General features: G+C 37.6%; 1 protein-coding gene across 1 annotated transcript in view; it reads right to left on the reverse strand.

Moving 5' to 3' along the window:
• The window catches only part of SLX4IP (SLX4 interacting protein), a 90,755-nt gene that overhangs the window by 15,111 nt on the left and 51,113 nt on the right, over positions 1-24,531 (reverse strand). The window contains exon 6 of the mRNA XM_072409623.1: positions 3,709-3,786. Within this exon, the coding sequence (XP_072265724.1) occupies positions 3,709-3,786 (78 nt within the window). The remainder of the gene's footprint in view (positions 1-3,708; positions 3,787-24,531) is intronic.

The following is a 24,531-nucleotide window of genomic DNA, read 5'->3' on the forward strand; positions in this document are numbered from 1 at the left end:
AGAGAGAGAGAGAGAGAGAGAGAGAGAGAGAGAGAGAGAGAGAATGAATGAGAATACTCCAGCACTCAGATGTCCTTGTCATAATTCCTATCTCTGTTCCTGTCTACTTGAAAGTTTTGTGTTTTTCAGCTCCTCCTGTTGTATTTTCCATAATAAAAAGAAGAAAAAGAAAACTCAACAAAAAACGTGATACAACATAATGGATACAACAGATATGAAGACCCAAGGATTTAAGTGCAGAGATCCCACAAGAGATCTTTTTGAAAAACCATCCTGGCCCTGAATCACAATCCTAAACTTTGCTATAGAATATCTGCATGTTGTTAGTAGATGGGTTTATCACTTTTTATTTATTTATTTTTTTAAAGCACAAAAATAATTCCACTGACAGCATAATTGCCAACATAACAACTGTCAGATTAGGAAACACGGACGTTTTTTGTTATGCATAAAGTCGCAACATAGCAGGAAAACAATCTTACTGCTGACAGCTTTGGGGACAGTTTTAATGAAGGGCAAATGCTGGGAAGATCTGTGAGTAAACACTACCTCATATTTTGATTTTATCAGTAAAAGTATATGAGATGATATCTAGCACTTCTACGCAATTATAGGAAGGGGCAATGAACACAATGGCGATAGCCCCCTATGACATCTGCATTACCTTTTCCCAATGCCTCAAAACTATATTAAATATATTATTTAGCAGACAGGCATTCAATTCACAAATTAAATCAAAACTCCAGGTAAACAGGTAAAATACCTATATATTTTTTCTATTTTGTATTCCAAAGGACTTTCACTTAGGCTAGACAATTTAAAAAATACACAGCTTTGTCACACTGTACAACCAGGTTGTGGGAATGTGTGTCCAGGGGACAGCAATGTTCAACCTGAAGGTGGAAAAGCAGCACAAGGATCCAATCAGTTCTTCTGTGGTGCGAGCAGCATGGTGATTGGTGAAGAAAGCAAAATGAGAGATATATCATTGCTCTGCTGCTACTACAGAGAGGCCTGGGTGGTGTGGCCAATCTGTGATGGTTGGGCAGAAATACAAATGCTTGTTCGTGTAAAATAGAACTATTATGTCCATTTCATTTGCATTTTTTGCAATTGATTTTAGGCGTTCAGCTTTAATTTTTTGGACTGATCAGCCTAAAATAGTGTTGGTTAAAATTGGACATTGCTCCTGTTTAACAACTGATTGCAAACTAAGATCAGATACATGCCATGTAGGTTCTTAGAGAAAATATAGCCAGTGTTGCACACTGATATCTTTTATATAAATCATTTTTGTGGCCCAAGCTGTGAGCTTCCTAGTTCTATGGAAACCAATTATTCATGAACATGGAGAATTTTACATGCACTTTGTATATGAAGACACATAGGAACTGCAAAGAATTCTTTTATTCAAAAAAAAAAAAAGCTACATAATTATCATTGCGGCATCAAATGATCATAAATTCCATGCTGTAGCCTGAGAAAAGAAAATCCTTTTGATAACACCACCTAAAGGCTGCTATCAAGTTACATCTGACCAATAATGAGAACAATGTAGACTCACATTTCACAGGTTCGGTGAATTGCTACAAAATGCATTTGTTGCCTCTGACCAGCTGATATATCCTAAAGGATGAAATCAATCTCAGATGAGATTCGATTTAAAATATCTAAAGTTCATATTTCTGTCTATGTATGTCAAATATCTTCTTTTCTTGTGGAATTTCTAAACAAGATATATGCACATTCTGCTACAGTAATCTGTAACATGTCAAAAATGGTTCCCACCACATCATGTTCAACAAAGCGGCCCCATGCAATACCAACAACAAAGAAAAACAATTTATCAAATAACAGTTCCAAAATGAGAATAAATTACTCCTGGTTGGTACATGACAGGTACAATGAGACGTATCTGTGTATAAATAGACTGTGCAAGAATTATTATATTACTATGAAGATTATTTACAGTTACATCAATCCTATGAAACTAGTGCTGTTATATGAGTTGGTATGTTCATTTTTTAGGGTCATGTTATTAGAAATATGCTACTAAAGTGTATAGCTGGATCACATAAATCCAACTCTTAACTCTGGCAGACTAAACATATAAGTTTTTTTAAATATCAAAGCGGCACATTTAAAAATACTTAAGTTTCCCGCCTGGTCCCACCCTCAGTCGCACACTTCCGCCCCCCAGCCGCACACTCGCATGTCCCATGCCCGCCTGGCATCTGCGTCCCCTGGCCTCGCGTCCTCAACGTTCACACGCTGGGGACGAAGATGCCAGGAAGGCATCACCAGACGACACAGATGCCGGGCATCGCTGGAAGATGCCACGGGCACGTGGGGACCAGGTAAGCTTTGCAATCCCATTTAAAATTCCACCCCGAGTGTGGCTCGGGGTTACTGCTTTTGGCACTGAAAATTAACCCCGAGCCACACGTGGAAATACCGCAAAGGAGGGTAAACAGCAGGGTCAAACTACTTTAGCCCATAGGAAGGATTTATGAACAAGCCTCCAGTCATGTAACAAAGTCAAGTGGAAATTGTTGATTTTTTTTTAACATACTTGATCAGGCAAACATTAGATGTTAATGCTGTGCAGCCTGCCACAGTGTGAATGTGCCCTTAAAATGGAACCAAATTGGTGCGAGTGAGCTTTTGTCAAAATTATGGCACACTCTTGCCTTTTTGTAGGCACTTTGTAGCGATGAAAGGTCCAGGAACCAGTCACTGATGCATCCCCTTAAGCCACCATCTTTACTGCTGACTCTTCTGGGTTCACCGCCATCTTCTTTGGCTATTATACAGTCACTGATGATGCAACTCCTGAACGTGCAGAGAAGTTACATTGTCCTTAGTGTTTTGCTTTATTCTTGTCGGTGCTGTGTACGGTGAGGGCCTTTATACAGCATGGTGCATGTCCCATGAAGCGTAGGCAAAAAAAAGCTACTAGTCCCTGGGAAGGAGTTTTTTTTTGGCTAAAAAAAAAACGTTGTGTGGCTCTTCTGTCAAAAACCTCTACTTTCCAATTACTTTCTGTTTTTTGGGTTTAGTTCTGCAAAGAATGCCAAAAATGTTAAAAAAAAAACATAATTCTGATTGGCTGGAAAGTTAGCTAATTCCAACTGAATTAGCTAATTTCACCAATATTCCCTAAAGGATTATTGGATATTATTGTTTAATATGTTTCAGACAAGAATCCTTGAAAAATATTTTGGGGGTTTATGAATACTGACAACAGACATAAGTCAAATGCAGTATGCTATTGGGTCCTTCTGAGTTCTTTTAACCTATGATTGAGTTTTTTTTTGAAGGAGTTACATTGAGCTAATCCAACTTGCTTTTCCAAATATATTGACTTGAAAGGGGAAAAGAAACATAACAGATACAAACAAGAGACAGGGACCCTAGGTCGCTGCACATCCCCACCACCTATTTTTTTTTTTTTTTTTTAACACCAAGCCCAGGATTAAAGGAGTGTAATGTAGATAAAGTGAAGGACTGCAGTGTGTACAAATGATTTCTTCCACAAAGACCATCCAGTGATTTGCTGCTGGCAAGCCTAAAGCAGTCTCCTCATTTTTCCATTTTTTTGCTAGAGGTGGAGTGGTCTTGTAAATGCAACAAGGGATACCCAAGCTGACTTTTAGACCAGAACTCATAACTTTACTGATCACACACAAAGAAACAGTTATATCATACCTCGATAGTGATGTTTGATCACACAGCGAAGTTTAACCCATCTTTTAATAAAGTAGGCCGCAATCCGTAATGTGTTTCCTGGGGAGACAAACAGAGATAGGAAATGAGCATAATGATAAAATCGTGTAAAAATTCTGTACCTGTCCCCGAAAATTCCTCTAACCCACAAAAAATAAAATATTAAATTGTGCATTGTGTTTGTTGAAGGACTCTAGTCAATTAGAATACAGTAAGTAAACAGCAGCCTTGGGTCACATGATATTGCTAGGACTTCATTGTCTCATACCATGGTGTGGGTGGCTGTGTTCCACACTAAGCTTGGAAAAAGAAAAGGGCTACTATAGGGACTAGTTCAGGGGTGGGCAAATTTTTTCAGTCAGGGGCCACAATATAAAATTGAAAGAGGGGCCGGGTGGATTGAAGAGTGGGCGGGGTTATGTCATCATGACGCCACTGAACGTGACATCATGATAGCATAGCCCTGCCCAGTCTCCCATCACAGATCTGAGCCTGTGATGGGGGAGTGGGTGGGTTATGCGCAGGGACACAGCCCACCCACCTCCACGAGCCAGGATACCAACAGGGGACATGTTCTGCGGCTCACCTAAATGGCCAGAAAAACAACCGTATTGGGCCGTATAAGGCCTGCGGGCTGTAGTTTGCCCATGCCTGGACTAGTTGGAATGCAAGATAAAGACATTCAGGATATAAGGCTATATGCTTTATGAACGTTTAAATCATTGTTTTTCAACCTTTTTAACATGGTGGAACCCTTGAAATACCTAAAATCTTCATGGAACCCCTTATATCCACAGCTCAAAGTACATTAGGAAGGATGCCTCTTACATTGCTGACCTTTGGGAACAATGTCACCCTTATAGATAGCTATAATTATATTTGGTGTCACTAAAACTGACCTGAGAGGCACAAACTGCTCATTGCTAAAGGAACCCCTAGCAAACTCTCAAGAAACCCCCCAAACCCTATGGAACACTGGTTTAAAGAATATGTACATTTTAACACAAAGTGCAAATACCACTCCTCAAGCTCATCTCATCAAAATACACAATGTATATTACAGACTTTAGATGAAGACATATCCCCTTATCCAATATGTGCTGCTCTGTTTACATCCTTAAGGCACATCTCTCATCTGCCAACATCTCATGAAGTTTTTCAGGTCTTCGCAACACTGAGAAGATAACCCTATTCATGTCTCTAGCAGATACTGGAATGTGCATGGGATGGAGGTGCAACACACAAGAGGAATATCAATAAAGCCATTGCTTTTGGCAGCCCATTACAGGCAGTGGGAAGTATCTCAACATCAGGGTCTGTTCTTATACATTTGACTGGGTTGGGGATATAGTACAAGTTTTGTATAAGTGCAATTATTCTTTATGGGGCACATTTCCATGAAACTTGGGAAATGTTCAAAGGACCCTCTTTGAAAATAATTTTCAGTAATGCAGTTTTTTAAATATTTGGCCTTAGTGTACGTACCTAACCCACTGGGTGAATTTTGAACCTGCAAGGGTTGGAAACTTTTCCAACAGAATTTTGTTCTCTGGTAAAATCACTGCTATTGCACGTCATAAGCCCACCAGCAAGGGCAAGAGACTTAAAGTCCTGACACAGGTGGGAAGAAGCCTTGAGATATTTTAAACACCTTCATAGGGGCATTCTTTTAAATGCTTGTAATATAAAAACAGCATCACCCACAATTCCTTTTGACTACTAAAATTTTATTGCATGAATGCTCTTGCACTACAGAGTGGGACAAAAACAGCTAATGACTCACAAGAAAAACCCACCATTTATAAAGTCGGTGTGAAATATCAACAATGAAACAGCATGTCACTGAATCTGGAATTCTTCCATACATAAAAAAATGGCTGGGTGCCACTAAAACAATGCTATTATTTGTACATCACCCCTAGGCCTCATTAACCAGAGTCAGTAATAATTATCCACCCATACAAAGTGCTGTGTATATTATGTTGGCTGAGAAGCAAAACATGTTGGCAACGTGTCAGCTTGTGGCTATGACACTCATCATCCAATGTGGTCAATGTAATTTTGAATATTCAAATCATGTTAAAAAATGTGCAATCTAGACTGATTCAAGAATATCAGTTGGTTTAAGGCTGCAAATCCCATAAATATAGTTGGTACTGTAATGGGGACATGGCAACAAAAATGTGTGATTTATCACTGAAGGTACTTGACATACCAAGAAATGATTGAAAAGTTTCGGAGGTCACAGGTTACAAAATGATTTCTAAAGACTCAAGACTCCATCTGTCCACCATCAGATAGACAAATTCCAAATGTAAGAAATTCAACACTGATGGAACGGTTTCTAGAATGGTTGTCCAGATCAGTGAAGGGTCAAAATCATCAAAAAGTTGACAAAAACATTCTTTCATGTGACGAAACCTTAATTTATACGTTTTCCATAAAAGAATAAAGACTGGAGACTCAAAGATATATTTTGCTACGGCCACCTAAATGTTCCACAGCACTACAGTCAGCAACAATGTACAATGGGCTGGTCAGCCAGGAACTAATCTTTTGCCAATGTACATAATATGGGGCTGCATTCCTTAGATTTCACAAACTTTTTTTTTCACTGTACTACACATTTTAAAATAGATGAAGAGGAATAATATTAGGAACACGATAAAATGTAACAATATTACATAAGACAAACATATAGTGCTTGCTACATCTTTATATCACTGAGCCTAGCTCCTTGTTGTACCCAGGAACAGATTCCTAAAATGAATAGTTTTTGGGTCAGTGTTACTTTTTTAGTATTTCTTTTATTTTTAATGCAAATATCTTAATCTCAGGCCATACAAATATTTCTTGAGGCATGGTGATGAGCCATTTCACATTGATCTATTGCTTTCTGTAAACAAGGTATGTTTATTTCTTTTTGCAAATAATTCTTTTCAAGAAACGTAAAAAGAAGCCAAGAGTTCCACCTGCTGGGTAATAAAAGGCTTCAAATTATTATTACTTTATATTTAACTACTATACCAAGAAATAAAATATGTACAAAGTAATTATACATTTCCTCAGACGTTTAGTCTTCAAGTCTCATAAATAAACCCTTTTGGTAATATAAAAAACAAAAATACAAGCTCAAATTATATGAATTTACTGTGTTAGTGTACCCTCCCTGACCTCTGTAGATGTAGGTACTGTGGTGCGATTTAGCTTGAAAATTACCAAAAGAAGCACTGGAGTCAGAAGAAGCACTCTTTCCATGTTTCTAATCACTAATAGTAACACAGAGATGGTGATTGGGGAAGCTGAGCCACTAAGGAAGGAACTGGAACCACTTCCTTCTAGACTTAAGCAGTGAACTTTATAGGATAAATTGCTCCACAGTGCTTCCAGCTACATGTGTCAATAAGGGCTGATTGTAAAGCTCGTTTGTCAAAGCTCAAAGCTATAATTTTAGTTTACTCCAAATTATTAACAATTTATATTTTAATTAATGTATTGTGTATATTGATTTTTAGGTGTTCCCTGATTATCTGTATATGAAGAAAGGTATTGCCATACCTTCTTGAAGGCATCCTGTTAAGGCCACAAAAGAGGAGGCTCAAGGACTGTCATTCTCATCTTGGCTGGATTATCTGTTGTATTTCTAACTTGAAATATGTATGTAATGTACAATGGTAGTTTCAGCTTTTCAGACTCAATTGGCTTTACTCTATTTATAGGTAACTGATTCATTAGTCATACTGATATCGTCTATTTCTGTTCCCACAAGTTCTTCTTGAGGAAAGGTACCTTGTTTGAGAGAGACAGTAAGTCAGCTCAGAGCTGACCTATAGGCTTGCACACGGAGACAAGTAGTAAAACCCATTCACTGTGAAATATTAGTAGGCAAGGAGCAGTGTCTATAATCAGCAAGTACAGCGGCAAAAGTGCACATACTTATTGTGAAAACTATGTAGTGATACAGTTATTCAAGGCATTGGCAGTCATAGATAGTATTATCAAAATTAACCCCCCAGCCCTTTCCCATTAAGTTTCTAGAATGTGGATAAGAATTCCACTATTCTACATGGCCAATGTAACTGGGGACTTGGCAGAGGTTTGTCCTTTACACTTTGTGCTGTAGGGTGTCCCTGGTCTTCTCAGAAAATTGGGAGGTATGTTGATCTATAGTGAACACTTTTTTTTAGCTTTGAATGTTTCTGCCCAAAGATAGAACAGGAAGTGAGAGAAAATCTTTCGAACATAAAAGGGAAATAAGAAAGTTGTTACTGAAGCAGGTAAATGGAAAACCTCCCTCTGTCTTGTGTTCTGGTGGTAACTGTAAATTCTGAACTTCAACACGGAGGTCATATCCCTTCCCTCTTCTAGCAGAAGCTGGACAAGACATTGAATGAGCTATTTCAACCCTTTACCCCAGAGGAACCCTTCCAGGTCATGGTGGACCCCTGCTAAAAACCAATTCATTGGGTTTCAGTGGAAAAAAATTCTATTACATATAGTGCTGTGCTGAGAGAATGCTCTCCTTACAGCAGAGGTCTGAATGCCATCCTAAAGACACTGGTGCCATGTGGCTGGCTCTGCCAAGGGGCCTTGGAACCATGCAAGTAAGACCAGCAAGTGGGAGGTCAGTCATCCAAAAGAATCCACATTCAAGGAATGCCAACCTCTAGATGAACCCCAGGGTTCCATGGAAGTGAGGTTGGGAATGGCCTTTTCAATTGATTATATTGACTTTTATCTAAATGCAGTTACAGTTTCCATTAATGAAAGGTGTCCTGACAAATTTATAGAAAATTTGGGCTGAAATTTCCTAATTTAATCATCAAATGTACATAATAAGACTTCCAGATTCTGATCATCCTTTCCATGTTTTCATCCGCTGTACTGGGCTAATATTGCCATGCAAACAGTTTTAGGCCTAGAACATTTGACCTCATCGAGTGCATTTAATAGCCAATACTAAGCCTTATTTATGCTTGCAATGTTTTTGGTCTTTCAAAGAATTACTGATCAGAAATTCAATTGAATCACTTAGTTGCATGCACAATTGGCAGTGGTTTTGCTTATGTGTACGGGGTTAGGATACATATAAATAATTGATAAAATTTTACCAAGAAATAAAAAACAAAAAAAACAGATCTTTATTAAAATTTTATCCAACTGAATCTTAAAACAAGGCTCACCTGTTTTCATATTAATAGCTTGCAAGTTTTTATTCCTGAAAGGAAATTGGAGGAACTGAGACGTCCAGTGTAATTCCAAGACCTCTTTGTGTTCCTCTCTTACTCTGCCAATTCATAATCTTCTAATTCCATTCAAGATTGTGGTCACAAGAGGAATCTTGTTTTCTATAAAACAATCCTCTGCTTTGACAGCGTTTTGTCATTTTATCCATGCAAGGCCTGAATATGTGACATAATACAGCACTATGATTGTGGGGCAATGACATTTCGTCTTTAAGCAGATTCACAAGTCTGGGTGCCCTCGCATTGTGGTGGAAGATGTCTGAAAAGCCATGTCTGTCTACACAGCAGCAAACACAGCTTTCACTTCTTTGTTCTTCCTGAATACACAGACAATGAATCACTTTTTTTTTTTAATATTACGTGAGCACAATTTAAGGAAATACTCATAAATTAGGCAATGTGCTAATTCCAATTACATCTTTGGTACTGTCTGTTGGTCATCCTTTCATGTGTGGGTGGTATTTTTCCACAGTTGTTCTGTCTCACTCAGTGTTTTGTCCCTATATAATATAGGTATGGGATTTATACAGGAATGCTTTGAAGCGTCTAAATGGTAAAAAAAAGAAAAAAAAAATCCACTTGTGTATTCATTAAGAAAATATTAAAATAGAATTCAAATAGAAGCCGAAATGATGAAAATGGTTACAGCCAGTATTTCCTCACAGAACTTTTTATTCTAATAGATGGTCCAAATCTGATAGCTCATTTGTCTTGCTTTGAGCCCAAGACCCCAGTAAAAGGAGAAGCAGCACAATGATAACATCATCTTTCGAAAAGATGTATTAATGATTACAGAACATCATTTATTTGTGTATTTTATGTCTGCCTAAATTCATATGGAAAGTTACCTTTGTGGTGGAGCTATTTCTACCTTACACAGATCAATTTCTTATTTATCCAGGATGATGGAAATAGGCACAGTACTTATTCCTTGCGGCAGGCAGTGCTCTTTGATGCTCCTGAGATATGGACAGTTTATCACATATCATGCAGGAACAGCAACTTAACAGCAACAAGTGAAACTAATGCAAAGGTTGCCCCCTCTGCTGTATGGAAATTCTGATCTATGGCTCCTGCCAGTGCAGACATTTTATCATTTCATAAAACAGGTGTTGCCTTTTGTTGTCATCTTCTTATTAACACAACAATGCAGGAAAGGGCAGGGTGATTGTAAAAGCAATATCTGCAATGGTCTGAGAACTGAAAAAAACAATTCTCTACAGAACAAAAAAATGACAGAGGTTAGTACTATAATTTTATATTGAATGGCATCATTAGACATAAGAGAGCTAATATGTATTTTGGGTAAAGTTAGCTTTAAAAATACACTAATTCAAATCTTTCTCTGTATTTTACTGTTTTTTTTAAAAGGCTGAACCAAAATGTATAATTGTGTAAATACAGATACATTGATTTTATTAAGCTACATTTCCTATACAGCCAGGAAAATAGTATATAAATGGTATATGGGGTATAGTAATAGGGTATAGCGAGTGGTCCCTCCACATATTTAATCTGAAGTCTTTACAAAAGAGCACTCATTTCTTGGACACTTTTTCCCCACTGCAAAGATTACAGTTTGGAAGGAGAAAATTCCAAGAGAGGCCATGCCAAAAAAAAAGTGGAAAAGATCTTTCACCTAAAATTGTGATTGATTTATCTCAGTAACATCCATCTATAGCTAAAATACCCCTATTTAAATGAACTGCTTTCATAGCAAATCTACCTGGGAAGCTGCAAATCAGAAATAGTGGTGAACTAACTTGTTTGCTCTAAACTGAATATTTCATTCAGAATATTTACCCCCCTTTAAAGTGATTACATGTGCACACAGGTCAGAAATGTTAACATTACTTATAAACATACAGACACTTTCATTCAGATTCAAGGTAGCTATAAAGGAAAAAACATGGCTGGAATAAAAAAATCTGAATCTTATTGGGAAACAGTTTTTTTTCCATACTTGAAGTTAATACATGGCTCTGTATAGTTTATAAATACCAGGATTCATGTTAAACTGGGACAAGCATAATGTAGGTTGGGGTGGAACCTAGGGCCAAATGAATATTTAGGCCCTGAGCTACAATCTAACTGCTTATGTGGTAAACCAGAGAAACAGTTCACTTGATTAGAGCTATAAGGCCTGAAAAAAAAGAGAATGCATTTTGTTTGGCCTCTAATAGCCTATTGCAATCATTATTATAGAGAAAAGGATTACCAAGTCATAGGGATGGAGATTGCTTAAGACCACATTCAACCTTATTCCAACTCTTCAGGAATAATGTGTAGTAAAGTAGGCCTGCAGAAAAATCTAAAGCTGCCTATGCTGTTTTCACAAAATCCTCTAAAATATCCACAATCAAGACATGTCACAGTATTGTGAAATAATGATTTAGTACCATGAGTCACATAACCCATCTTTTATAGGGCACACAAGGAACCTCCCCTTTAAATATGCTACACTTAAAGAGGAACCTAACTCGTTGGTGGGTAGTGAGCTTCTGCACAGCATACTTGTTGAATATGGCAAATACTTCCAAAGGTGCCAACTTAACCGATGGCTCTGTGGCAGACTTCCATTAAGATGGAGACCTCTTTTGGACATTGGATATCCTATGGTCTTCGATGGCTGGTTTTGTACCACATGGTGCATGCACCATACTGTATAAAGTTTACACAAAAAGCCACCAGGAGAAAGGGATTTATTTTTTTTACAAAGGGAACGTTGCATATCTTTGTCAGTTAGCTCTTTCTCCTGGTGACTTCTTTGAGTTTAGAGCTGCTTTAAAGGGTAATTCTACTTTTGTATTTGCTTTTTACATAGCTGCTGGTAAAACGTGTTCATGGAATTTAAACTGAAAGACCTTTTTGGTGTCTTTTGTTTCTGTAGGCTCATTATCTATGCTTGTTATTTGTGGTAATTGCCTGGAAAACTACTTTTTGGTAATATTGTGAGCTTCCACCTTCCAGCAAGTCATGTGGACGGGGTCAATCATCTGTTCCAATACACAGCTTCTCGGGAAACAACAATCTAGGACATATCCAATGACTATAGAACATATCACATGACTACAGAACACACGGAAAGCCATGCAGGTAGCACAAGGTGACCACACCTACAAAATGACGAAGTCTTTTTTTGTGTACTTGCCCATTTTAGGCAACATGGCAACTGAAGACAAAAATAAAACACAAGAAATAACATGCAGAGCAGAATGTCAAAAAATGACTAATATGCATAGTTCTTTACCACATGCAAAAGGCAGATAAACTGACTTTATGAAACCACTAGGAAAGGGGAATTACTTTTGTAGATAAATGTAGGTAAATTAACTATTTAACTATGATCTTTTTAAAAGATGTGGAATTAGGCTACAGGATAGGTAGCCAAGGGCAAAGAACAACAAATATTATTAACCTATACCTTTTTTTCTTTAATTAGGTAAATTTGAATCTTTTTTTGGTTATTCCAATGGCAGAGCTAAAGGGGATAAAGCTGAGGCTCTAAGAGGAGTCAATAATTCTCTAAAAGATCAGTTCCTTTTTTTATTTCCTCTTTCTTTGTAGGCTCTGGATTCATAGAACAAGCAACCCAATGGCAACATTTTGTATATACAGAAAGCATGTTGCCTACGGTCCATAGGTCCAACATTTTAAGGTTTTCCTGTAAAAGATAAGTGATGTGGTTGGGTTACCATAGGTAAAAGCACAGTAAAAAAAAATCATAGTTAAGATGAAACATGCTCCAGAGAGGTTTTATAGGCTAACACAGCAGGGAGGCAGAGACTTTGCTTCAGTGAGAATAAGTAAGTGAGCGGCAAGGCCCCAGCATGAAGCTTGCAAATCTATTAGATGGCCCTGGAAAAACCATCAATAAAAAGAGATTAGGGGAATGTTCTGTAACCAAAATTAATTTAATTTCCACAGCTCTAAAAGTATTATGTAAAACAGTTTGTTGGTTTAATCTGACTTCTGGACACTTTTCAAACAATGGAACAAGGCATGTAATTCCAAGGAAAACAGACTAGCACTCCACGGACAGTTAGCTAAGAGAATACTAACACCATAGTCCTGATTATGAAAATGGTCCGACTGCCAAGACTACAATTTGGGTGGGCAAGCTAGCTAATTAAACTCAACAAGTGACTATAAAAAGCTGATCACTTTCAGATGGCCAGAATGGCCGTACTCTTTGCTGTGACTCATGTCAGCAGACAAATTGTAGGTAGTGGCATGTTTTACTTCCTTCTCTGGGAAAAGTGCTGGATTTACAAGTGTGATCTTATTAGAAAGTTTACTGTGCACCACACAATCATGCTTTTTTTCACATTAAAATTTTCTTCCACTTTCAACCTTCCCCTCCCATCTAGTCACAATTTCTAAGCTCTGGTTTGGTTGAATGCTGCATGAGCTACCTACCTATTGAGTATCCATGTAAAGCCCCAATGTCCTTAATTTTCCTTGTTCTTGTAAGGCGCATTCTGTGACAGCAATTACATGGGGGACAACTGCAATTAGTCAAGGTTTTCTAGCTTGTCTTCTCTGGAAAGGGCTGACCAGCAGACTCCTGGTGCTAAAAACTGCTGTCTCATTACCCTGGCCACCTACACACCTTTATATTAGTTCATGTTGTTTATTTACTGATCTACAAAAGAACGTATTGAGAATATATTTTTTTCACTAGCACTTAAAATATGGGTGATCTGATCCACACAATCCACAGAAATGTAAGCTCCCTGGTTTCTGATCTTTGAAGGGAATTTTAGGTGTGGTGTAATAAACTTGGCTTAAAGTCACAGCAAGTGAGAGTGATTAGCATGATTACGTTCTACAACATCTGGGAGGTTTAGTCAATCAACTACAATATGGATATTGGAAGTGTCAGAATTGTCAACAACTGCCCATTATGCTTAAGGGGAATAATAATTAGTATGTTCCCAAACTAAAAACCTGTTTAAAGACATACATGACTCCTATATCCAAGGTACTAGTGGATTAACACAGTGCCTAAAGCAACATTTTGTGCATTAGACATATTGAGCGTGAAATCCTTTACAGAATATGTAGATAAACTCTACATATAGGTAAAACAAGTTTTAATTTGCAGCTTCACAGCAGATAATAGCAACTGGTCTGGCTTATACTGGAGGTATGGCTTCTTGCACCCTGAGGGACGAATAGAGCTTCGTATTCCCTTGTGGAGAATTGTGGTTACACAGCTTCTTGTACTATTATGAAACTTTATAAAAGGTTCTGCCCGCCCAAAAGTTTTCTATACCTCTAATATTCTTCTCTATTAACATAAAATTAGATCGAACAAAGGATTACATGCCTAGCATATAAATATACTTAGTAAGGAATCCTGCCACATCCCATATAAATAAGTACAATCATACAAAAATCCATGCAGCACATGTAAGTCTGGCATGTGTCAAATCTTTTCACTGTTTGATCTGTGGGGTTGACTTGCCTATTTGTTTGTGAAGTGAACTTGGATCCCTTGGAAATGTGTGAATATTCTTGTAAACTGATTAAGGATTGACACTAGGATCTCCCTGCAGCACATCACTTCCCTGCGCTGTGGGATGCTCTGGCAGTTTGTCCCAATTCCCTTACACTGGCTCCAAGAGTAGGTAGCAAAAATTAGATATTTCAATTGATGTTAACATATCTCAAATAATCTCCTGAGGAAGCAGCCTATGCCTGTGAAACGCGTCGAGATACTTTTTTTTTAGATCTATCTAGGAGCTTTTTAAATAATAATTTGTGATTTTATTGTTATTATTATGAATTTTATGTTTTAAATTGATTATTTGGCTGATGATATCTGCCTTGAAAGACCCTCCTTTGGATTTTTGTATGATTTAACATAAAATTAGTTAAGTCTAAACAGCAAAGTTCCATAGAAATACACAAAACAGCAAACCCGCTTATGTTTGTATACATTATAAGGCAAGGGGTCCTTTTTCAAGATATTAGGCCCTTATTATATTGCTTAATATATCCCTATTTCTCCTTTTTCACTCTCTAGAACTTTAATCATCATATAATAATCATACATCCTATTAGATTATTCTCTCTTACCTGCCAACAATCCCTCCTTTGAACATACACTGAGTAATGTATGCACAGTTCATTGTACATTCTGTAGTGGAGCTGGTATGAAAAAACTCACATGAATGGAAGTTATGTCTGTCTGGGCCTACCAATCAAGATGGCTGAAGATGCTTAACCTGAAAGAAATTTGGACTAAGGATGACGTGCCCTAAAGAAAGCTTGCAGCACTGAAAGGGTGTGCAAGTACATTAGACTTATGTTCTATTACTACTTTCATAAGGAGACATTTTTTCCACCTATTAGCACTTTGGCGATTTATTGAAGGAGATTTAAACAGCACATTTAAGTTACTAAAATCACCTGTGTTGGTCTTATGACTTAGGCAACCGATATGTTATCAGATTTCAGGTGACCCCAATAACTTTTTGCTTGGAGTTTTAAACAAATCATCTAAATGTTTCTTGTACTCACACATCAAATATGGGCTGAAATGGAAAGGATAGAGAACATGTTGGACAAAACAACCTGGTTCCAGCTGTCAGTCTTAAGAACAGTTTATAAAATGAAAGAAAGCAATGGCTGGTTATGGACTTTTACATTAATCCAATAACAGCAGACGTTTTTGTAATTTCAATGACATCTATATTATACTATAATTCCCATCATAAAGCTTAGATCAGCAAATGTTGTCTAGTGCGGTGACCAGAGCAAGATTAGATTAAGATAATATATATGACATGTTGTTATTGCATTAAGTGTTCCAATTTCTTTTTTTGCTTATACCCCTAACTGTTTAAAGACTCTAAAGCCTGCAGTTATCTCCAAGTCTCAGAACAGATGTAGAAATGAACAAAACGTCTGTTTTATTAAAGCTTGCATTTATACTTTTGCATTGAATGTTTTAGAGTGAGTAATCATTTCAAGGGAGTGGTATTCTGCCCTGCTTGCTGTAATTCACAGCCCCAGGACAGTGAGAGGAAATATCAGACACTAAGTTTTCACTGTAAAACTATCCAGCAACACTTGTTTTCCAGTGGAGTCACAGCCAAGTTGACTCGATATTCCACATGGCTGCCAAATAGAGTCTGTGGTACGGTGTAGAACAGTGGAAAGCCCTCTCCCACGGCTATTAGTGACCATTCATTTGGGAGCCTGGGAAAGTGCCTCTGAGCTGCAAAGCTATCTGGAGTTGCCTGGCAGGTGCCTGCTTCTCACAAAAATCTGGCACCTGCTTAACTCTTGAAGCATCCAGCTAAGTCTTCCCCAAAAACTCAAGAGTCAGAACCTTATAAGACAAAGCCACAGGTTAAATAAATATTGATGCATTGTTTGCACATTTATGTCTATGTCAGGGCAGAAAGGCAAGAGGGTCCAAGCATCAAAACATACGCTTCACATTTTGCATGTACTCTTCACCATACTTTTTGAATTGGTTAGTTACCCATAAACATCTGCAGGTAAATTCAGGAGCAAAAGGGGGTACACCAGGTACCTTTTACAAAAAGTAAAACAAACCTGATGATCATGTAACATATTGTATTGTTTTTAGATACCTGATTGGAAGACAGTAAATATCATAGATAGGGCAGCATACAGAATATTTGGGATTTTACATCCTACTGTATATTCCTATTATTATTTCTGCATTTTAATTTAACATAAAATTGTTATTAAAAAAGGATGGATGTTAATATTTAATAAGTCTTCAAAGCAGAATAATCTTTAGATAAAGAGTTGTCTGTGAGGCTAATAAATCAGTCTTGGGTTTTATTTTTGTAATTATTAGTAATTAGTAAATAATCATTAGCAATTATCTGGTATTCAAAGCAGAAAAAGTCTTCTGTCCAATAATTACCTACTGTTTAGTGTAGTGAAAACCATTCTCAAATGCAATAAAACCACAGGTAAACAGGAGGTGTATGTATATATATATATATATATATATATAGCAGAATGGCAATTTTCATAAAAGTCTGAATTGTGTATATCTATGACTTGTATTGAATGACCTTGTTATATTTATTTGCTATATTGTTAGATGTGACTGTAATTAGTTATCAGGTACCAAGTCTGAGGTTGGGTACACACGTGCAATAATTGTCCACTAACGACTGCACAATGAATGAACGAGTGCTGTTTGTCGTCAAGCGTCTGTGGATCCGTCAGGGCGGTCGTTCAGACGATGGACGACAGGTGCTGTAAACACGCCAAATTCTCATCCAATATCGGACAACTACTGTCTCAATATTTTGGAAATTTCTTGAAATTGTTTAAGGCTGCGTAAGGCTTTCATTACGATTAAGATCGTTCTTCGTTCATGAATGACAAACAACGAGCATTATACACATGACAGATTCTCATCCGATATCAGCCCTGAGCCGATTATCAGACTAGAACAATTGCACGTGTGTACGTAGACTTAGGCTACATACACATCAGATGATTCTCGTCCAATAATATCCTCAGGGCTGATATCGGATGAGAATCTGTCATGTGTATAACGCTCGTTGTTTGTCATTCATGAACGACGAACGATCGTAATGAAAGCCTTACGCAGCTTTACACAAAGAAGTTTCCCAAAAATGGAGACCGTAGTGGAAATGCATTACCTGTGTAGAAGCTGGATTTGGCAGAGAGGCTGTGGGACAACCATTTGTTTTGTTTTCTAATACCATTTTATTATACACATAACTATTACTTTCCTTTTTTATTTAGATAAATAAAAGCAGAAAATGCTTCATTCTGCCTTAACCAGATTTTTCTATTCCTATATTCTGATTCTTAATCAGTTAAGCCTCACCTATTAGATTGCAAGCTCTTTCTGGCAGGCTCATGTGACATTGTTTGTATTGGTCTGTCATTTGCAACCCCTATTTATTGCTGCATAATATGTTAGCGCTATATAAATACTGTTTAATAATAATAATAATGTATTTCTGTGTTCGTTGCATTTTCTTCTCAGCTGTGATTTATAACACAATATAGCTGCCCCTAAAGGTAATCATAAATTACTCATGGAAAACCCGCTATTTTAAGCAGTGCTAAAGCTTGATAAGATTATCTGCATGAAACTAATCATATGCAGTAAATATGTATTAAATGTCACTCCTGTGTTTGTATAAACCTAAGTGATAGATTGAACTGTAATATGGAAGATTATTTGCTCTATGTAAAACTCCAGGCATTTCTGATGTACTTCTTTATCTTATTACACTACAAACTCCTCAATAAAAATGTAATGAAAGTGAACTATCTGTACTTTGAACAGAAATTCTCCTGAAGTGAAGTAATTTGTTTAAAAAAAAGTTTACAATGCCAGCCTTTCAAAGCACATACATAGATCTCCTACATTACCTTTAACCATATCCACTCTGCTACAGAACAGGAGTGCCTAGCCAGGAGCCCAATGCTATTTGTTAGGGGGGATTAATTAGACAAAAAAGGTTGATTTTTTTAAGGAGCAATCAGGTATCATAATATTTCTTAATTTCTGGGTCACCTTTTAAATTTAAATATTGAATATTTCAGACTCACACTCATTTGGTTACATTAGGTCAGAAATTTTTCATCATAATCTAACATACATATATTCTTCTAACACAGGAGTTGGCAAACTGTGGCCTTTAGGCCAGATACGGCCTAACTGGTAGTTCGTTCCGGCCTAACGCCGGCCGGCAACCCGTGGCTCCGGAGCCGGTGGATCGGCCACGGGGGCGTTAGGAACTACCAGAGCCACCGGAGCTCCGGTGCTGCCTCCTTGCAGTTGCTCCTCTATGTACGGGGGCCGGCGTTGATACTTCCGGTGCCCTGAGGGAAAAGGGAGAGCTGCCTGAAGGTAAATCCCTCTCCTCTGCAATGCAATAATGCAATAATAGTGTTTGGGTATGAGCTATATGGGTTTGTTCTAATGGTTATATCAAAGCTTCAAAGTTTTGAGGGAAAAACTGTTAAGAGTACAGTAAGGCTATGTTCAGACTGGCCATAAGCTTATGGCACGGTTACCGCTTCTTCATGCCAAGGAACTGTTGCCTCAGGGGTGGGGGGTGCTACAAGTAGTTTTTCCGCACGGTAGCCCCAGAGAGAATAAATGGGGGCAGCAGTGTGGAGTACAGTACCGTTTTCTTCCGCTAGCTTTAAAATATGCAGACACAAAAACCAGCAATGTGATGCAAGTTGCAAGGTGTCAGCCACCAGGATCTGTGAAGGATTGCCAAAACTATAAAAGAAGAGGAAGAAGGGGAATACATGTAGTCACATGGTCCAGACCACAAAAAAAAAAATTTTGAAAGTATCGCAACAAAAGTGAAGCAAAATACCCGTGCAAATAATTTGTGTGAAATAGTAATTTTTCTGATACGTAAGTTGTCTTTTGCAGGATGAAAATAAAACACTTGGAAAATATGATTTCTTTCAATATTGTCAGATGGAATGTAAGTAGAGTGTAGTAAATACATTACATGTAATTGGATTTTTTGATAGCAAATATAAACTAGTACTGGGCACAACATATTTTTTTAATGCTCAATCCAAAGAGAATGAACATTTAATCAAAAAGCAAAATTATCGTAACCAGGTTCACCAAAACATGCAACTTTCCTAAAAAAGATATTCAAAGGCTCTGGTTGAAAGCTTGCCCCGGACACTATAGGTATGTAATTTGTATATTTATGTGGGTTTCTTCTGCACACTTTGGTTTCCATACAAACTGATATGTTAATTGGCTTCCCCCAAAAACTGCCCTTAAGACTATGTTATGGGGATCAGACTACAGCAGGAACAACAGATTGGGAGCTTCTCCAGGGGACAGTTAGTGACATGACTATGGGCTCTGTAAAACAATGCATAATATGTTGGCGCTATATAAATACAAAATAATTATAATAATTAAAACATTTGACATAGAACTAGCTGCCAAAAAACATTTTCCATTCCCGCATAAGCCAATATTCACATTAAAACTAGCATTCAAACTTATGCCATTGGCCCTACAACAATAATCTTCACTTTTTAATGAAACTCTATTCTAAGGAGAATATATATTAAAGCTCAGAGTTTTAAGCCTTTAATAGAAAGTTAATGGTAAGGTCATGACCCAAGTATCCCAGAGGTGCCACAAAGTAGCAGGAGGTGAGGATAGCCTTTGAAATGTGAAGATTTAAATGCACACTGTACCCCTTTAAAAAATATATTAGTATGGCATTCCAGCCTAAGATAACAGTAAACAAATCACACTGATGACTGGCTACCCTAAACCTTTTAATCAATGTTAATTAGTAAAAACTCCTTCAACTGTAGGTCTTTAGGGCTTTGAGGAATATATGACTGTTTGTCTAAAAATGTGTTTTGACAATAGTGAAATGTAGAGACAGTGGGAAATTATTGTCTAGATCCCTTGGCCCACGAGGAAAAGAGCATAAGTGTCCAAACTGCAATTATTCAGAAATCGTGCTTCAAAGTCTCTATTTAATCACAGCACACAATCTACTCCATGTAGAGTTTAACAGTTGTCATTATGGCCAGTATCAAAAAAGAAATTCAAAAACCCTAAAGAAAACGGATCTTGATAAAGAGATAAAGCTTATAGGTAAAGAAAGAATGGATATTGTGGGCCTAAAGCAAGCTAGACAAAGTCAATGATCTTTATCAGAGGACTGAGTTTAAAGCTACGTACACACTTCCAATTATTATCGTTGGAAAACGAACGACGAACGTTCATGCACGATATATACGAACGATCGTATAGCACCGATCCTGCACATAGAGTTAACGACACGATCGTTCGTAGATATTGTACACACAATAGATACGATCGTTTGAGCGATAGAGGAACTATGTGCACGACAGGAAAGTGAACGGACGTTCGTTCATCACGCATGCTCTGAACATGGACGATCAACGAACGACCGTACACACGAACGATGTTCAACGATCGTCGTCCAATCCGATCCGTCGGTCCGGTCGTTCGTTTCCAGCGACTTTCCTCGTTCGTCGGCGTCGTTGGTTACTTTTTTACGAACGATTTTTTGCCCAATCGATCGTTCGTCGTTCGATTGGAACGATAAAAATTGGAAGTGTGTACGCACCTTTAGAGTGTACAAAAAGACAGACAAGAGTTTGTCTCTTTAGTTAACCTACAGAACTGTGGGGATTCTTTGTCATATTTTAAAAAGTGTATTTATGAACCAAAGGTTGTATATAGACAGTAAAAACACCTACAAATTACCAGTAAAAAAAAAAAAACAGAAAAGCTAAGATATATGCAAAATCAAAGTTTCCCTGTAACACTGCGTCAGCTCCAACCTCTAAAACAGTCCACTATTACAAATATTAAATGGGATTTCCTTTGGACATGTGTACTCTGAAGCCTTTTTTGTACTTGAGCCTTGCTTATCAGCTATAAATAGCATTATTGGAACAAGAACAGATAACCTAATGCACAAGTTAATGTACTGGCTGCTTTGTTTTATCCGATATCCACTGAGAACAGTCTGCACACAGTCAGACTCGAGCTGGACTGGTGTTTTGCGTTCTCACACTTTGCGCTATGCCAACACAATACAGGACGGAAACGGTAGAGCAGAAGGGTCACAACATTTCATTTCCAGGTCTCACTTCTGGTTGCAATTATGTAAATTCTCATTTTTAAAAGCTGTCAGATTTCAAAAAATACTTGGAATACTGCAGCTATTGTGAGCCGATGTGCACAGACAGTTCAGAAGATGGAGCATCTACAAGAGTGCAGCCTATTTTTTTACTAGACAGTCACACTAGCTGAAAATGATGTCTGCGGAAATAGCAATAGGAAACATACTCTGTCACAATATTTACATCAACAACAAACTTTCCTTTTTCTGGAATGCCCTAGCGAGAAGCACAATCGCCTCAGCTTGGCTCCCAATTTAACATGTCAAGTCAAAATGTTCTCCGTCAGCCAAAATGAACTTCCAAATTTTTTTTTACAGGAAATGTTCAGCACACAATAAGGCGAGTTAAGACATGTGCAAGACAGCCAGCCTTGGTTTAGCAAACTCTCTCCTGCCCAGTGGAGATTCTCATAAAGATTTAACTTTAATTGTATCTTTATTTACTTGTCTTATATTATTCTTCCTCCTAAGACAATAAAACAATTCCCTGTTTAACCCCCACCCCTTTTAGGCTTGAATCCAAATCAAGAACACTTTAATGTTCTTTTATGTTTTAAATTTTAATTGATTGGAAAGTTAAACACCCACATGTGTAATTAAACAGGTAACAAAATGAAAACAAGGATACACAAAGAACAAGTAAAGTTTCTTTAAATGTAAACAATCACTTTCTCTCTTGTTGTAAAGGACAACTGATGATCCCTTTCATATCTATTGTATATCTTGCATATTTATTAAGATGGTAAAATGAGAAGGTGGAAACTGCTAAACCCATTTGTACCAAAAAAAGGAACTGAAGCGCATGTGGGGCAAATTGAATCAAAGCAGTATCTAACTGAGGTTTTTACAAGAAGCCTGTGTAAGCAGAAATCAAGCTAAGTGATCTCACTGATGCTGGGATAGGTTAGTATGTGGCTTGTCAGAAATGCTGAAGGATAACAATGGAAGCTTACTATGGTTAAAAGCAACTGTTAGGATATCAGATGCATAGTGAGTGCATTTTTCTCAGGGGGCTGACAAAATTCACATATTTAGATTGAGAAAAAAAAAAAGAAGAAGTATAAGGCTCAACCAACGCATTGCATTATTTTCCATAGTATACAACTAACCAGCCACAGCAATGCAAAGCAGACACGCTTAGTTACCTGCAAATGCCACCCTGCATAATCTCCATTATAAAAAACCCTTGACTCCTTTCATTCTGCTTAGGAAAGTTTTGCTTCTGTTCTTGAGGATGATGGCTCAAAGGACCTGATTTATTAAAGCTCTCCAGGACTGGGGAGGACAGATATAATGGGTGATCCAGCAAACCTGGTGTCACCCAGGTTCTCCCATGATAGTCTATCTTCTCCCTTCTTGGAGCACTTTGAAAAATCAGGCCCAAACTTCCTCTAAGATAGCATGATGAGTAGGCTCTTTAACCAATAGTTTGTTATGCATGGGGACTGCTACCCATCAATTTTGGGTCTTTTTTTACCACGTACATTTGTTGCAGAGCATGCAACACAAGTGTAATAAAGTTTTTATTAGAGATATAAAGTTTAAGCGGCAGCATTAACAATATTGCAATGATATGAAAGATACCAAAGATTATTATTTTTACCATTTCAGTGTTATAAGATCTTCTAAAAGAGAAAACAGCAGGTACAACAGAATTTCTTGCTACTGCTAAGTGAATTTTAAAAAATAAACGACAAAACTTGTGTTTTTTATGAATTTTGTATTATTTAGTTGCATTGATGAAAGCTACAGAAAAACTGTATTCAGCTTTGATTCTGGATCAGTAAAAACCTGCCATGTGTTTTGGCAAAGCTTTTCCATCTCTTTCAACACCTGGAATGTCTTTTCCTTTGTAAGCTTTAACAGTGATTGCAGTGAGTTCGTCTTTCTCACTGGCAGCCTGCCACAGGGCAGAATCACGACTGAGGTGTCCTATGGAAAGGCTTCACATCTTTTCCTGTATCTCCCGGACCAATGTTGAGAGGGGCAGCCTCCATCTGACCCAGACAGCTGACATCAAAAATAGTCACCAGCTTATCCAGGAAACTGCATTACAGACATTCCACATAATACACTTTATATCAGTATATGTATAAATACAAGCAGACAGGAACAGTGGATTTTTGAGACCTTTGAACTCCCACTTATAAAAAGTAATTTTTTTATCCAATTAACAATAGGAACATGGCTGGACTGGGAAAACAAAAACAGCCTTTACTTGCCAAGAATGACAACCTAGTCATCCACATACCCAGACAAGGCCAGGTGAGGGAATACCGGTGCCCAAAACCATTCAAATACAGAAAAATACTGCTGAGCATGGTTTGAAAACAGATAATACAAGATTTGGCACATGAAAGAAAATTCAGGACTTGTGTACGGCCACATCTGAAAACAGTATATAGACATTACACACCTCCACTGACCACAAATGATTCCTAAGTATTCTGGTTACCCCTTCAGGGCATTATCTAATTTCCATATAAGCAACCCCGAAAAGAGAAAAAATCATGGTTTACCTTAGACACTAGAAAAAGAAGTTTTCGCAGAATGGAGTTTGCCTTTTGAAAGAATACAAGCCTTTGGACTCCACTTAATTTCAGTAAAGGAATCGGGGTGTAAAATGTTTGCCAACCTCTCTGGCATATGTTAGACCAGACCAGATTATAACCCTGGGGTTTATTTCTAAGTGGGGTTTGCCCAAGATTCAAACATTTTTATTGCTGAATTCAACTTAAGCAGATTATGTTTATTTCCATTTTATGAAACTCAATTTAAACTTCTTCAAAGCAGGTTACAGATTAATTTAGGAGTCTAGTGTATTCTCTGTATTTTTATACAAAGAAATGGGGTACCGA

This window comes from Pyxicephalus adspersus, chromosome 4 (assembly GCF_032062135.1).
Source record: "Pyxicephalus adspersus chromosome 4, UCB_Pads_2.0, whole genome shotgun sequence".
Classification (NCBI taxonomy): Eukaryota; Metazoa; Chordata; class Amphibia; order Anura; family Pyxicephalidae; genus Pyxicephalus; species Pyxicephalus adspersus.